At 34.8% G+C, this 16,806-nt stretch overlaps 1 protein-coding gene across 2 annotated transcripts in view; it reads left to right on the forward strand.

The window, feature by feature from the left end:
* The first annotated feature begins 2,261 nt into the window (after positions 1-2,261).
* Positions 2,262-16,806, forward strand: part of Lipk (lipase family member K) — a 36,106-nt gene continuing 21,561 nt past the window's right edge. For both annotated transcript variants that reach the window (XR_009228014.1, XM_046456804.2), the window contains exons 1-2: positions 2,262-2,326; positions 15,768-15,880. Coding sequence is in view for 1 of the 2 variants with exons in the window: in XM_046456804.2 (XP_046312760.1) it covers positions 15,779-15,880 (102 nt within the window). In the remaining variant the exon portion in view is untranslated. The remainder of the gene's footprint in view (positions 2,327-15,767; positions 15,881-16,806) is intronic.

Below are 16,806 nucleotides of genomic sequence, written 5' to 3' on the forward strand. Positions count from 1 at the left end.
TTCATGGAGCCAATATGGCTCAAAAGCATGGTGTAGAGTTAGGAAAGTAGGAAAGACACTGAGATTAATTGCAAAGTTACACATATTAAGCATATATATTTTACAATATGCTTGGTGCAGTGGTGCATGCCTGTAATCTCAGAGAACTGGGAGGCTGAGGCAGGAGGATCGCAAGTTAACCAGTCTTGCAACTTAAAGAGGCCCTAAGCAACTTAGCTGGACCCTATCTTAAAATAAAAAGGACTGGTAAGGGAGATCAGCTGCAAAGCTCCCTTGGGTTTACCTCAGTACAAATAACAACAACAACAACAAATAATAATAATGATATGTTCATATTTTAAGATAAAATGGAAGTTGGATGAAATTAAGGATCAGTATAAAAGTAAACCAGAATAAAATGACTTGGATTTTTGAGGAAGGCAGTACAGAAATTTTTGGCAGGCTAGTACAAAGTCAATATAATTCTTCCCCAAGAATATCTGTATTTTATAGCATAGACTAGATTCTATAACTTTATGTATATAGTCATCCCCTTTATCTGTAAGAGATTCATTCCAAGATCCTCAGTGGATGCCTGAAACCATGGATAAAATATATTTTGGTTTTCCATATACGTTTATTGATGATAAAGTTTAATTTATAAATTAGGCATATAAGAGATTAATAATACATAATAATAAAATAAAACAATTATTAACAATATACTATAATAAAAGTCATGTGAAAGTAGCCTCTTTTTCTTTCTAAGCTATTTTACTGCACTTTCATCTTTTCAGTTAAATAAAGCACCTTATGGCTTTGCTTTCGTATGTTTGAGTTGCCAGCATCATTGCTTTTGTGCTTTGAAATCATTATGACATAAATGAACACCAGCCCTGTGATACAATAACAGTTGATCTGACAACTGAGATGTCTACTAATTGACTAACAGGTTGGTGGTATATACAGGTTGGATATGCTGAACAAAGGGATGATTCTCATCTTAGGTAGCACAGAGCTGGAGAGCATGAGATTTCATTGCACTACTCAGATTGGCACACAATTAAAAACATAAATTCTTTATTTCTGAAACTTTCCTTTAATATTTTCAGATTGAAGTACTGGTGACTGAAGCTATGAAAGTGAAACATCAGATAAGGGAGAACTACTATATTGCAAATACACGAGCTGCCTTTCCAGTCATTTTGTTTTCAGTTAGAAGCTAGAAATGGCATACTAGTAGAACATATTACTTTGTAGGTAAAAGTTGTATTAAAAATACAGGAATAAATCTTTTCTAATAAGTCAAATAAATTTATAAACAAATGTAATTAAATGACGAGGATTACCATAGTAACTAAAGCAAAACCAATTCAAACTACAATTTCTAATCAAACTGACTCCAATGTAGTCACTAATTGATACAAGCCAAAGAAACTCAAAAATATTACAACCAGACTCATGAAGTCCTGGCTGCCTGAATCAATGATAAAAATTCAGGAATTCATTGTTCTGCAGAAGACCTTCACACAGGCAAAATATGTAGTTCTGTAATTATTTTAGAAGTTTATTGTTTTAATTTCACCAAATTAGTTAAATTCATACTTTTTTTATAATATAAAAAGACTTCCCTGAAAATAGAAATCTATGCAATCTCTAAAATTCTTTCAGGCTCCCTAATACCAAGTCTCCACCCAATGCAGATAAAGGAGCTGCTTACATGACAAGAAAGAGACTGGTTAGAGAGTAGTCAAAAATCGTATTGTCTTTCTTTTATCTAACTGGAGATCTCGAGTGAGACTCTGTGTAGGAGAGACTAAACTGGATACCATATTTTCTACATTTGCTGCCAGTTTTAATACCCAAGTTACATACGAAAGCAGAAAACTCAGCAGTAACGGGAATGTGGTGATATTGGAGGTATTGCCATTGGATGAGACAGGGGGATAAAATGCCTAAAATGTTTATATGATTGGATTCATTGCAGACACATTTGGGTGAAAATTATTTCCTGAGTGGAGTCCATATTCCACTGAGAAACTTCCAATCCTTGTGATCCTTGAGGCACAGAGCTCGAGGACTGGCTTGGCATGAGCAGAGATTTTAGTTCAATTATCACTCTTTTTCATCACTGGCTAAGAACTCACCTAACAAGATTGCCCTGGCAGCATCTGTCATATTTGAAGCCATGATTAATCTGTCTCCTGTTGAGAAATTTCTGATTGCAACATCTTCTGAGCTGTTTAGAACAGAGCATGTTCCATTGATAGCCACATCTGTAAGGAACTAGGACCAATCTGAAGCTCTCAGGACTTGAAGAAAGACTTCCCCAGAGTTGAGAGATCTGGTAATAATTATTGATCTATTTGTAGGGGCTGGATTATGGTATATCAGTGAGACATGAGATGTTTTTGGAGGTATAGAACTTTAAATGTTAGTGAGGAATGTTGTGTTTTAAGTCTATCAAATTAAACATGAGATAGAAAGACTGTGCTATGACTATGCACGAGGGTGAAGTTACATTGCAGAGCTTTTAAGACATTTTTTTTTGGTGAGCTTGCCCTTTCAGGAAGCTGTAGCATTTAGAAAGCAGATATTAGTATATTTGATTCACAGTGAAAGAATGTATTGCAATTCTATACCTGGGAAAAGTTAGCAATAGATGTTTTTTTTAAATGAATCTTTCTTTTGGGTTGTGCGTGTAGGGATTTGGGAAATAATGTATGAATTGTGTTTTAAAATTTGTCTAGCATTTTTTGAAAAAGTACTTTATTGTCTTATGACCAGAATCACCTGAAGGGAAACATGGGGTTAGTGATCCATGAAAGAGACCTCCTTGCTTACAGAAACTATGAACACCTTCTGATAATTTATGAAGAACACCCCATTCTTCTTTTCCTCTGATTGTAATAAAATGGTCTTACTGGGTGAGGAGTGAAAAGTGGTTCCTATAAATGTAGATGATATTAAAGAAGAACATGCTCCTCTAACTCTCAATGCCGACCTACACTTGAAGCTAAGGAGCTGAGGATGCGTCAACCTGATAGACTAATATCCAGACATTGAGATTAAAGAATCAATCTTTAGTTCTATGTATCAAAGTTTAACCATTGTAATGTCTTGTGTGTGTTTACAAAGTATTTATTCTTTATTTTCCATTTCTAGATATAATAAAGCAGTTCTTACCAGACATTCTTCATCTCTGAAAAAAGAAACCAGTTCAAAAATACAGTCACTTTAGCACACTTAGCACTTCAAATCGGAAATATGATAGTGTGGAACTAAATTTGGGAATAGGAATAGGGTATTAAAGCCGTCAATTTAAGTCTGTCATGACTGCTCTCACATTCCTTCACCAGCTTATCCTATTTTTCCTTTACTTTGTAAAAAAATTGAGAGAACAGTTATTTCCTGCACACTGCCTTCTTTGCTACTTTTCATTTGATTATTTAACATTTTGAAGGGATTACCTTTCAGAACTTATTTTGCCAGGCAGAAAGGAAGCTTGGCTCTTCATGTTGTAGAAGACAGGAAGTCTCCCTAGATGACAGAAAGTCGCTATAGATGTTTGCTAAGTCATCTTTCTCTCCTCCCCCTGGCCTTTTACTCCCCATTCATCCTAAAACTCCTCTCTTCTGCTCCCTCTAGGCTTGGCTCACACAGCTACTGACCTCTTAGCCTATTTGAAGATCCTATCAAAGTTGCCTAGTCCTGCTTCTTTGATTCAAAGGAGCTTAATCTTCCAATCTGATTTGTAGGCCTGGAGATCCTATTGTGTAAAGAGTTCCTTTTGTTCCCAGTCTCACCTCTCTTCCTCGTTGTTCATTAAGTCCTTCATTCTATGGGTGGAGGAAAACAGAGAAGTAATTTAGAGCTTCTGATTGATTACCTTTACTACTCATAACTGTGTAAACGGTGACTTACTGTTTTGATGAGATGAAAGATGTTGGAGCTTTGTGAGACACAGAGATGGGGGCAAGACAGTACCTAAACTTTGTATAGAGCCAATTGGTTTTAGATTGAAAATATATAAAAATGGATAATATGGCAGATGCCCAAGCATTCTTCCAGACAATTTCTGGCAAACTCAGTAACTTGTATAACTGCCAAAAATCCTGTAATAGAAACTACAAGGAATAACTAAATTGATTATTACAGGTAGAAATTCTAAATATTGAAGACTTTGCTCTATATCAAAACATCCTAGAGTTTTACTCTACGATGAGTTTATATCTATACATTACTATTTGTAAACATCATAAACTATATTTTATTATAAAAGTAATTCAAACTAATAGAGTAATTGAGGCTATTTTATAACTAATAAATAATATAGTGTGAGAAGTTTATTTCCAGCAAAGCCTTTTGGAAGAATCCTTTCAATGATTTTGACAATCAAACATTTTTGTTTATTTATTTAAACAAATTTTAAATGAAAATTTAATAATCCAATAGCAGTTTCTTAAAAATTGTTTTTGCTTTTCTAACCCCAAAGTTTGCAGAACTCTGTACGTACTTGACACTTTTACGTTGACAATCTTTTTTGTCATTACTTTAAGTAGTAGCTAAGAATACATTTAATAACATATCATAATTATTGGCAGTTTAAAATAAAATTGTTACTTGGCACATATGTGTGTATATGTGTATGTGTGTGGTACTGGGGCATGAATCCAGGGATACTCTAAAACTGAGCTATATCTGCACCCATTTTTATATTTTGAGACAGTTCCACTAAGTTTCCCATGTTGGCCTTTAACTTGTGATCCTCCTGCCTCAGCTTCTGAAGTTGCTGAGATTACAGATGTGCAACATCACACTTTTTTACATTTTTTAATGAATCCAATAGAATAGTAATTTGGAACCTAATATCATCCATTGAAAAAAATTCCTTTATTAAATTAAGTTTTATTTTCTTTTATTTTTGTCCCTGAATTCATATTCTCATTCTACTTTTTTCTACAGGTGTTTTATGTATGCCTAGAAATACATATGCTAATGTAGTATATTTGTATGTTTACAAGTCTTTAATGATTAATAGATTTTTCTCTGGTACTAAAAAGTGCATAAACAATGGGGCTAGGGTTATGGCTCAGTGGTAGAGCACTTGCCTCACATGAGTGAGGCCTTGGGTTCAATCCTCAGCACCACACAAAAAAATAAATAAAAATAAAGATACTGTGTCTTTCTACAACTTTTTTAAAAGTATGTTTAAAAAAGTGCATACACATTGAAATTGAAATTGCTTTCATTTCATGTGACTAAAACGTTGCCTCTTATTTTCATTCTAAATGATATTTAATTTTAACTTTATTAGTATATAAATGGTCAAAGAACTACAAACCTATTAAAAATTTAATGAATAATAATTGAGCATTAAAGGTAAGATCCTATTAATAATGCATCCCTTAATGACACAAACAGACCATTTCTTTTATTTTTTTTTAATTTTTTATTGTTGGTTGTTCAAAACATTACATAGTTCTTGATATATCATATTTCACAATTTGATTCAAGTGGGTTATGAACTCCCATTTTTACCCCGTATACAAATTGCAGAATCACATCAGTTACACATCCATTGATTTACATATTGCCATACTAGTGTCTGTTGTGTTCTGCTGCCTTCCTATCCTCTACTATCCCCCCTCCCCTCCCCTCCTCTCTTCTCTCTCTACTCCCTCTACTGTCATTCATTTCTCCCCCTTGTATTATTTTCCCCTTTCCCCTCACTTCCTCTTGTATGTTCTTTTGTATAACCCTGAGGGTCTCAGACCATTTCTTTTAAATTCATGCATCCACTGTCTTATTTATTGACGAAACAAAATTCATCATTAATCTTTTCCACTTTTTGGAATAGATGTAAATGCTGAGAAACTATGTTTGCATGCCATTCACTCCTTTGAATTTTTTCTGTACCTCTGTATCATGAATCACTTAATGATATATCAACAAGATTTGTCTTATGATCTCTGATAACAAGCCGAGTAGATTCTTTTCCAAATTTTTTAAAGCCAATAAGTAGAAATTACTGGTTTGCAGAAGTTAATTGCCCTTGGAAAGCAACTGTTTCTTTATTTACAGTCACTTTCTTTCCCAATATCAATACTGCCATAAATTTTTTGTTGTTGTTAAGGAGTCCCAAATGATTTTACAACTCGTGACAATTTGCCATAGTAAGAAGTGGAGGAGACAAGGTTCTCCTCTGTTTGAAAGGAAAACCCTGCTTAGAGCCCGAAGTCCTCAGGTGATATCCATATAACAAAAGAGTGTTTTATGGGAGTCCAAAGCCTAGAATTTGATCCTTTTAAAACAATTTAAGTGCCTATGTATTTTTTTCAAAATTTTAGTGTATCCTAGTATGAAGATAAAGACTTCTGGTATATACAAGTCTTCTGACAATTCTTTCCCCCAATTTAACAAATCATTATGTTTCATTTTATTATATATTATCACCTTTATGCATGATTTAACAGCTTTATCTAAAATTCAATTCATACATTATAGTTTAGACATCCTTCTATAATTGAAAAAAAAAGAGCACTTGCCTAGCATGTGTGAGGCACTGTGTTCAATCCTCAGCATCGAATATTAAAAAATAAAGGTCCATCAATAACAACAACAACAACAAAATTAAAAAGAAAACAGACAATGAGAATAAAAAATGTTTTACAAAAAGATCCCTCCCTCACCTTCAAATTGAGAATTTCTCTTCTTACTATAAATATACTGAGTAGAACTTCTGAGGTATAAGATATGAATATTATCCAAAACTTCTAGTAAATACAGCAATGTTTTCAAATAAGTTGCACTAATTTATGCCAATACAGTAATCATTGGGAACACCTGCTTTGCAACCTTGTTTTTCTTTTCTTTTTAAATGGAGTATAATTATATTCAGGAATGCACCTTGTAATTATACAGTTTGATGAGTCTTGACAATGACCCCGATTAAGGTGACTGCCATCACCTTCAAGGTTTCTACTTGTGTCTTTATGGCCAACCCCCTCCAGCAAATAAATACTTCTATTCCTATAGATTAATTTGATCTGTTCTTGATCTTCACAGAATTGGAATTATAGAATATGCATTCTTTGGGGTCTGGCTTCTTTCAGTCAGTGTAATGTTTGTGAAATTTATCCATGCTGCTGAAATTGTCAATGAATAGTATTCTATTGCATAAATAAAATTGTGCATCTATTATTGATGAATGTTTGAATTATTTTCAATAATTTTCTACTCCTATAAAGATGATGTATAACTATAGTACTTCTGAAAAAAATTTTTCCTCCTTTTGATTTTTCAATAAGTACCAATAAGGTGATTGCTTTTTTTTCAAATATAAAAGTCTTTCCACTTCGAAAGATCCATCACTTGGCATTAAAAATTAGGATATTCAATAGTATATTTATTCCAATGGTGATTCAATAGAATAAACTTTTCCATAGAAAGACCAGAAGGCAACTTTGGGGCTTAGAATAAATCTTTACCTTGAAATCAATAGAAACAAAAGTACTCTAGAAAAAAAATCACCAGAAATTATATTCAATAACTAGTCATACAATGATTTTCTCCTGACTACCTGAATTTGGGAAGGAAAGAATAAAGAAAAAAAACTTTACCAATACCATGCTGGTAGACCAATGGTACAGAATAGAGGACACAGAGACTAACCCACAGAATTACAATTATCTTATATTAGACAAAGATGCCAAAACCATGTGTTGGAGAAAAGATAGCCACTTCAACACATGGTGCTGGGAAAACTGGAAATCCACATGTAACCAAATGGAATTAAACCCTTATCTCTCACCATGCACAAAACTCAACTCAAAGTGGATCAAGTACCTAGGAATTAAACCAGAGACTCTGCATCTAATAAAAGAAAAAGTAAGTCCTAATTTTCATCATGTGGGATTAGGCTCCAACTTCCTTAATAATACTCCTGTAGCACAAGAATTTAAACCAAGAATCAATAAATGGGAAGGATTCAAACTAAAAAGTTTCTTCTTAGCAAAAGAAACAGTCTGTAAGGTGAACAGAGAACCTACATCCTGGGAGCAAATTTTTACCTCTCACACATCAGATAGAGCACTAATCTCGAAGGTATATAAAGAACTCAAAAAACTAAGCACCAAAAAAAAAAAACAAAAACAAAAAAACACCCAATCAATAAATGGGCCAAGGACCTGAACAGACACTTCTCAGAAAAGGATATACAAACAATCAACAAACATATGAAAAAAATGTTCATTATCTCTAGCAATTAAAGAAATGCAAATCAAAACTTCTCTAAGATATCATCTCATTCCAGTCAGAATGGCAGCTATTATGAAGACAGACAACGATAAGTGTTGGCAAGGATGTAAGGAAAAAGATACACTCATACACTGCTGGTGGGACTGCAAATTGGTGCAGCCAATATGAAAAGCAGCGTGGAGATTCCTTGGAAATCTGGGGACAGAACCACCATTTGACCCAGCTATTCCTCTCCTCAGCCTATACCCAAAAGACTTAAAATCAGCATACTACAGGGACACAACCACATCAATATTGATAGCAGCACAATTTACAATAGCTAAACTATGGAATCAACCTAGATGCCCTTGAGTAAATGAATGGATAAAAAAATGTGGCATATATACACAATGGAATTTTACTCAGCAATAAAAGAGAATAAAATCATGGCATTTGCAGGTAAATGGATGGCACTGGAGAAGATAATGCTAAGTGAAGTTGGCCAATCCTAAAAAACCAAATGCCAAATGTTTTCTCTGGTAGAAGGAGGCTGATTCACAGTGGGGTAGGGAGGGAGAGCATGGGAGGAATAGACAAACTCTAGATAGGGCAGAGGGCTGGGAGGGAAAGAGAGGAAGCAGGGGGTTAGCAAGGATGGTGGAATGTGGTGGACATCATTATCCAAAGTACATGTATGAAGACACCAATTGGTGTCAACATACTCTATATACAACCCGAGATATGAAAAATTGTGCTGTATATGTGTAATAAGAATTGTAATGCATTCCACCATAATTTATTTTTAAAAAATCAATAAAAAGAAAAAAAAAACATTACCTTCCATTCTTGCCTAGGCACTACAGTTAAGAGATCTGGGGAAGCAGACCTTTGTTCAAAAAAGAAATCCTAAATTTTCTTTTTCAGCTTTTTATCATCTGCCTCTAAATCTCATCTGCAAACTCTGGAGCATGTCATGTGTCTCAGTCACCTCCCATTTGGTCCCAGAAACTATAGGAACTAGAAAGATGTGATGCCTTTCCTCACTGATCATACAGGTCATGGTCAATTCTTCCATAATAAAAGACAGGTTGATAAGAAAAGAGCATAATAAACTTATTCAATCAAAGTGTTATATGACATGGGAGATTTCAAAACTAAAGACCCCAAGACCTAGGGAAAACTGTTTTTCTGCTTGAATTTGATGAACAATGGACACGTGTTCTAAATGTGATTGGACACAAAGATATGATGTAATGTTAACAGACTAAAGAGGGGAAACCCAGCAGGACTTGACTGTTCAGATTCTTCTTGGCCTCTGTGTAGCATTCCTTCCTCCCAGGTATAGTGTAGGATTCTTCTCGAATGAGAGTCTCCAAGAAAGAAGGGGGAAAGGAGAGAATAACCTTTCTATGCTTCATGGCTTGTTTTGCAGGCCTTCTAGTTTTCATGACATGCATCGGGGAAGAATTCTGGTTCCTATGACCAGCTTTCTATGACTTGGGTGAGGGGAAGGGAGAAAGGGTGAGAAACAGGGAGTAGGAAGTCAGGGAGAGAGAATTTGCTTCTGAAGATTTCCAAGCTCTTTTACTTCAAAATACTCAGCATGGTAGAGCTTCATACCTTGGGGTCCCAATACTGAGCCCCAATAATTTCAGCTATTGAAAGAGAGATGTCAAAATCTCCAATTATGAAACTAAATTCCATTTAGTCCTCTCATTAATTTTTTTCTTCATATATTCTAAGTGATACTATTAGATGCCTAATTATCTTCTTGCTGAATAGACTTTTGTCTTCCATATGAATGAATATTTTGAAATAGCCCTCTATCTCTGATAATCTTTGTGTCTTGAAGCCTATGTTTTTTTCTGGTACAGCTACATCAGCTTTCTTGTATATACTGTTTACATGGTATACTTCTTGAATTCTTTTATTTTCAATCTGTTTTCATTTATATTTGAAGTACACCACTTGTTGAAAGAGTGTATTTGGGCTTTGCTTTCTTATTGTCTGGTAATTTCTGTATTTTAATTGGAATGTTTTGTGCATTAACAATGTAATTTTTGATAAAATTGGATTTAAGTCTGCCATCTGGACCTCTTACTGTTTGTTTTCCAATTTCCTTCTTTCTCTTCACCTCTTCTTTCTCTCCATTCCTTTCTTCCGCTTTCTTTTCCTCTTACCTTCTTTACCTGCCTTCCTTTAGGATGAGCAAATAGTTTTTAGCACGCTGTCTTGATTCTTTTCTTGATGATATATGATATACCTATCTCAGGACTGCAGTATTGTACCCTGTGATTTGAGTCATAAAGAAGGAAAGACTAATCAAGAGTTCAGGATAATGATACAGGCATTGGGTGGAGATACTACATCGGAGAGGTAACAGTAGTAATTGAAACTGTTTTTTGAAGATTGAAAGAAAAAAGTAAATGTTGAGCTAGGTTCTGAAAAGAAAACTGAAAGAAGAGCATTATTATTTAGTAATAGATTGGCTATAGGGTATGCAGAAATCAGAGAATATAAGAAAATTTCTAAGTTCCTACTCTCAGGATTAGGGGAAAAGCAGTTTAGAATCGAAAAGAGAAAAGTAGTCTGGAAAGAGGAAAAGAGGGTGATTTTATTCAGGGGGTATGTTGTATTAAAGTTTCCAAAAAGAAATTTAAGCGGATTTGGTTCAAGAAAATGTGGGATGAGAGCCCAGATGACCTATCAAGGTAGAGCTCATGTACTTATACTTACTTTTCATCTAGAAAATGTATGAAAGCCTGTGGTTAGTGAGAGCTACTTGAGGGAATGAGTTTGGGGGTGAAGAGTGCTCAGTGGACAGAACACATCATGCTGCTAGGTGGGGGGCAGGTGGAGACATGTGGGTGTGGCTGGCAAATGACGGAGCTGGGAGTCAAACCTGGGAAGCACAGGAAGGGGCAGGTAACCAGGAGACAGCGGGAGAGATTCCACCTGTGAGACCCTGGGATTTATCTGTTTTGTCAGCTAGTTTCTTTAAATAATAAACTCAAGAACAAGTTCTCAAAGCCTCTGCGAAGTACCTGGTTGTGAATACCAGATTCCTTTGGAATGTCCTTCTGCCTGCTTCCATTATTTTCTAAGGGCTTCCAGATATATTCATTCAAGGGATATCAAAGGAGAGGTCAGGCTTGGTATGAATCTGGAAATGCAGCAAAGGCATCCATCTGCTCTTATGTCTTCCTAAAAATGAAGATGCATCCTGCCTTAGATTCCTGGATTTTGTAATTGTTCATGAGTTAAATAGGCTACCTTTTAACATGAGGTCTTTCAAAAACTGCAACAGCCTTATAAGACAGGCTCTTCAGGGCATGACATTTTGGCCCCATGTATTACCCATGATAGGAAAAGGAAGGCCCAAACTGTAGGTCTTCATCTCTGCCTTTTAGTCTTCCTCTAAGCTCTTTCATCATTCCCAGGAACTTCTAATTCTACATTATGGTCAAGAAGAGGATAATAAACTCCACCAACTCTTTGCACAGCTGGGAAAATACTTTGTAATATGATAAACAGAATGAAAAATAAGCTGAATGTATGATGCCATAAGCTTATGGCTAACATCTCACTCAGAAATATAGAGAAATAATAATTCAAGTGTATTTTGTGTCTACTGGGAGTATTATTCACCAACAACTAGACACGGGGAATTGCTCAAACATAGATAATTAAGTCAGAAGTTAAATAAAATAATAGCACCCAGATGGCCTTTTACAATTATGTACACTTTTGTTGTTTTCTGTACAATTCCTCCCTTCCTTCCTCCCTTCCTCCCTTCCTCTCACTTTTTTCCTACACTACCTTTTCCTTTCTTCCTTCCCTCCACCTCTTTCTAACTTTTCTCTCTTCAGGGTGGAAAGGAGGCTCTTTCATCTAGTTGCTTTGCCTCTACATTCATATAAATAATATTGGATGTTTTATCCTCATAAATAATAATGGATCTTTTATCCTTTTCTCCAAATGATTATCTACTACATGTTTTCTACCTCCCACATACTCTATCTTCCTATGGATAGAGATTTCTTATTTCAATCTTTTTGAACAGACTGATCAAGAAAAGATGAAACAAAAATGTGTGCTGTCACTGATGACAAGAGATATGATCATGGCTTTTATTGATGTTACATTTGGCTTCCTTTTACAATTATGTACATGATTGTAAATATATAATTTATATTACATATATAAATACATAATTTTCATAACTTCCTTGCGCTGTGAAGATGTCACACATTTTACGTACATTTTATTGGCCATGTTTCTATAGGCTTTGTTTTAGTGATCAACTATGGAAATGATCCCTGAAAGTATAGTCTTTGGCTTTGTTTTAAATTTCTTTTATTTTCTTGGCAAGTAACCTGCATACAAAAGATATTGTCATATTTCTGGGCTCTAATTCATTTTCTATTTTGTCAGGAATAAGAATTCAATACTAAAATCTGTTAAGACAAAACTGCTGCTCTGTTTTAATCTTCTCATGAGTTATACTGTGCCCGAGCTTTATAATGTCTATTTGCAGAATACTTTGAAGAATTTCCTATCAATTAATTTATTGAGAATAATTTTATTAGAGGGAATAAGAATGAGTTAAAAAATGAGTAAAATTGATCCTGCCAAAATTTTAAATTGACATTTACTATCTGTGGAAAAAATAATAATTACAAAGATTAAACATGTATATGCTCAAACCATGGTATAAAAATTATAGATTAAGTAGGTAGGGCATTCTATGTAGTCAAAATTGAAAATTATTGATCAAAGTAATGAAAACAAATCCTTAACTGCTCTTACATGTTCATATCTGAGAAGTATTATACAAAATATGCTGTCATTTTTCACAATTCAATTGAAAGAATTGTGTTAAGACAAAGCTGTATGAAGAAGGCTAGAGACACAAATGATAAGAACAATATGAATGCAAGCAAAGTATAGAAGGTGGTTCTTGCCTTTAAAGAAGCCTGTGACAGAGGTGGAGAGCAAGACATACACATCTGAAAGAATCACTGAGTGATAGATATAACAATAGCCACCATTATTCAGAGCCAAACATTATTAGAATAATACAAGATATGTTATAACAATAGCTACCATTTATTCAGAGTCAAATATCATAGATGATTTATAGACATTGTCATCTTATTCGCTGCGTCATTATTTATTATTGGGAGATAACCCCATAGGTAGGTGATACTATCACAATGATACAGGTAAGGAAATTAAGTCTCAAGGGAAGTTAAATTGACTAATGATAGTCTCGTGACTAATAATAATAACAACAACTATAATTGCCAATACTTGTAAAGTGTCTCCAGTGTGTGGCTTTGGTGGAAGAAGTGATAGGTTTGAGAGAAGAGGAGCTGTGGGTAACGTCCAGTTCTGCTTCCTGCAGTTAAGAATCTGAGAGCAATATTTTCATGACTAACTTAATCTCTGAAGGACAGAGCCAGAATTTCAACTCCAAACTTTTCAAAAACCACTCATTATTACCATTATGTTGCCATTGAGCAAACAGATTCATCAGAGAGTCATATGTAAACACTGGCCTTCATGTCCTTTCCCAACCAAAGCACATTAGAGCTCCCTGTAGGGTGCTTGTACCTGCATGTTCTAGCCAACTCTCTCCCTCATTTCTGACCATAGTGGAGAATTAGGATGTGGATTAATCACATATACTATCTAAGCATGGGCATAAATTCTGGTTGAATGTCTGTTTGATGAACCTGACAGTTCCTATTATGGGGCAATGAGAAGTGTGGAATGAAGATCTCTATTATTTCTGATAATCTTTGTTGAGAAATTGGTATCCTTGATATTATCATCAATATACATGTCAATGTAAAATGCATTACTTATGGGAGCTGCCTATATATAAGCCACAAGCATTTGACGTGAAATATTTAAACTTAGTTTGAAACAAAAAATGCAATAAGACAATATTTTTTGAAAGTTTTATAATTACCCCTGACTTCAATAGCTAGGGGAAAATACATACAGCCATATACTGATATTATCATTTGCAACCAAATCTGGGTAAGACTGTAGCAGCTCTATCCATGGTCATGGAGGTATCTTCCTGAAGAAACTTTTGAAAGACAAGGTTCTGAGTTGGAGCTATTTGCATCTTTTTTTAGCTTTCCCTGCATTACACAGATTTCTGTATGTGTGTGGTATAGTGAGTAGAGAAATAAACAAATATCAAAATTGTAATTAAACATATTATAATCTAGGTCATAATATGTTTAATTGGTGTTATTCAAGCAGTGAAATCATAACAGCAAATAAAATTGTAAGTCATACTTAGAGCATTTCTATATGACTCTCTAATAAAGTCATATATGTAATATATACATACATAGATTAATATATGTTAATTGTATTAATCATATGTAGTTTCACTTAAGATTACACATGAAGCCTTTTTACAAATACCCATTGGAGACATGTCTTACAGATCAGCAGTGTGAAGCTGACTTAGAGTGATAGATCAAAATATCTATTATTGATTATATTTATATTAACCTATATTGATTTAATGTGGGTATCTGAGACCAATAGTCTCATCTTTGAAGACTGAAAATCTCCTGGAAATTATAATATCTCCTCTTAGTGTAATATCATTATAGATGTTAGTGAGAACAAGCATTATGTCAACATGGGACAGAGAAGAAGACAATATTCATCAGGGAACTGTCATAGAAACAGGTCAAAGAGATGAGGACTCTTGGAGTTATCATTAAGGAGAGGTACCTCAATCAGGCAGACTTACCCAACAATTACGGTTAATAATATAAGGCTTAGATTGGGCCAAGCAGGGAAGCACACCCTGTTAAGAGGTGCCTGAAAAGAAGCTCTTTGGATTTGGCTTGCTCCTCCTTATAAAATGAGACACATGGAGACTTCTCTGGCTTGGGTGTGTCACCCTTTTATATCCAGCTCCATTACCTGGAAGACTGAAACAAAGGTAGCTTTTGGGCTCTACGTCATGGTTACAAAAAACAACCTGTTCCTTCTGGTGCCACCCTGGGAGATTCCAGCTCTTCCTACAAGCAGCATACTGTGCTAGTTATATAGTCCTCTTCCCTTGCACCATTACAAGTCCTCACATGCTCTCTAACTTGGAGATTTCAGAAGAGAGCAGGATCTGCTCTACCCCAGGGACACCAAGATCATCTGGCCAATAACTGATTCCAAAGCCTCAAAATGCCAATCATTCAAGCAGAAACCAGGACATGTAATTTTCAATGCCCTGAGAGAGAAGTCTGACTTTTAAAAATGTCCCTATTATTTTTCCAATAGATATAGCCCTGAATTAAAGATGTTATCAATTCCTTCCTTTCTTCCATACAAAATTTTTCATGGAATGATTTCTGAATAATTCTGTATGTTACTTGCTAAAGCATATCCTAGAAGTATATGTTTTTTGTTCTCTCCCATAGTAGTGTAAATAAAATAGTATTATAAAAAGAATACACCAGATTTCATTTTGCAGAATTTCTCTTTGATGACAAATCCGTTAATATTTCCTTTCCCAGGCATACTCCAAATGTGGCAGCTTTTAGCAACAGCATGCTGGGTGCTTCTTCTTGGACCTATATATGGTTGTAAGAAAGGAAGCATTACAAATCCTGAAGCTAATATGAATATTGTAAGTCACGCATTGAAAAAGCCCATTAAGATAAGAATTATTAATTAGTCATCATTTTAGTTACAATTGGTGTGACGGTCTGGTTTTCAGCAATTCTTCCAGTGCCTAAATCTGTGCTTTCTCCCGCGTTCCTTGGCATGGCTAACTAATCCAGGAGTTGTAACCTAAATTGGTGCAGCAATATTCTCTCTCCTGGTGGTTTGAGTTACCATCTAATGGTGGCTTCCTAGACCTCCTACCACACTGCCGAACTCACAGTCCATGAATGTATGTCCTCAAATTCAAGTTTTCCTCTTCCTCCCATAGTAAAGCACAATTTTTCCTTGCTAGTCTGAGTGCTTTTTGGCTTTTCATCCTTTTATAATGATTGTAAGAATAACAAACATTTTTTAAAAAAACTTTCTTTGTTCCAGACACTGTCTTACATCTATTACAGATAATCCTCACAACATATGTGTGAGGAGATACTATTATTATCTCAACAGTAAAATGAGCACAGAAAGGTTAAGTAACTTTCCTAGAGTAACAGCTAATAAGAAGCAGAACAGGAATTCAGTGGTAGATAGTCTCTCTTCAGAATCTGGGTTCTTAACCTCTATTTTAGATAGCCTCATAAATTATGCACACATCTATGTGCTGATAGAGGCAAATGCATGGTTTTATTATAAGAAATTGAATTTTTTTCTGTAATCAATCTTGTTTTTATCTTTTCCTAGTTTATAATCTTGGACAAATCACTAATCTTCCTGAACTTCATATTTCTCAACTGTAAAATCGGTACAATTCTATCTGAAAGGTCTCTTGTAAGGATTAATGAGACAGGACATAGAAAGCTCTATGCAGAAGATATCCCACAGCGCCCTCTTTCTTGTGTATCTGTGGTTGGGTATCTTCTACTGACCCTTCTAACAACCTCAGTTCTTTAA

The sequence above is a fragment of the Marmota monax genome, unplaced genomic scaffold (assembly GCF_021218885.2).
Source record: "Marmota monax isolate L192 unplaced genomic scaffold, Marmota_monax_Labrador192_F-V1.1 WCK01_AAM20220418_F8-fsc00166, whole genome shotgun sequence".
Taxonomy (NCBI): domain Eukaryota; kingdom Metazoa; phylum Chordata; class Mammalia; order Rodentia; family Sciuridae; genus Marmota; species Marmota monax.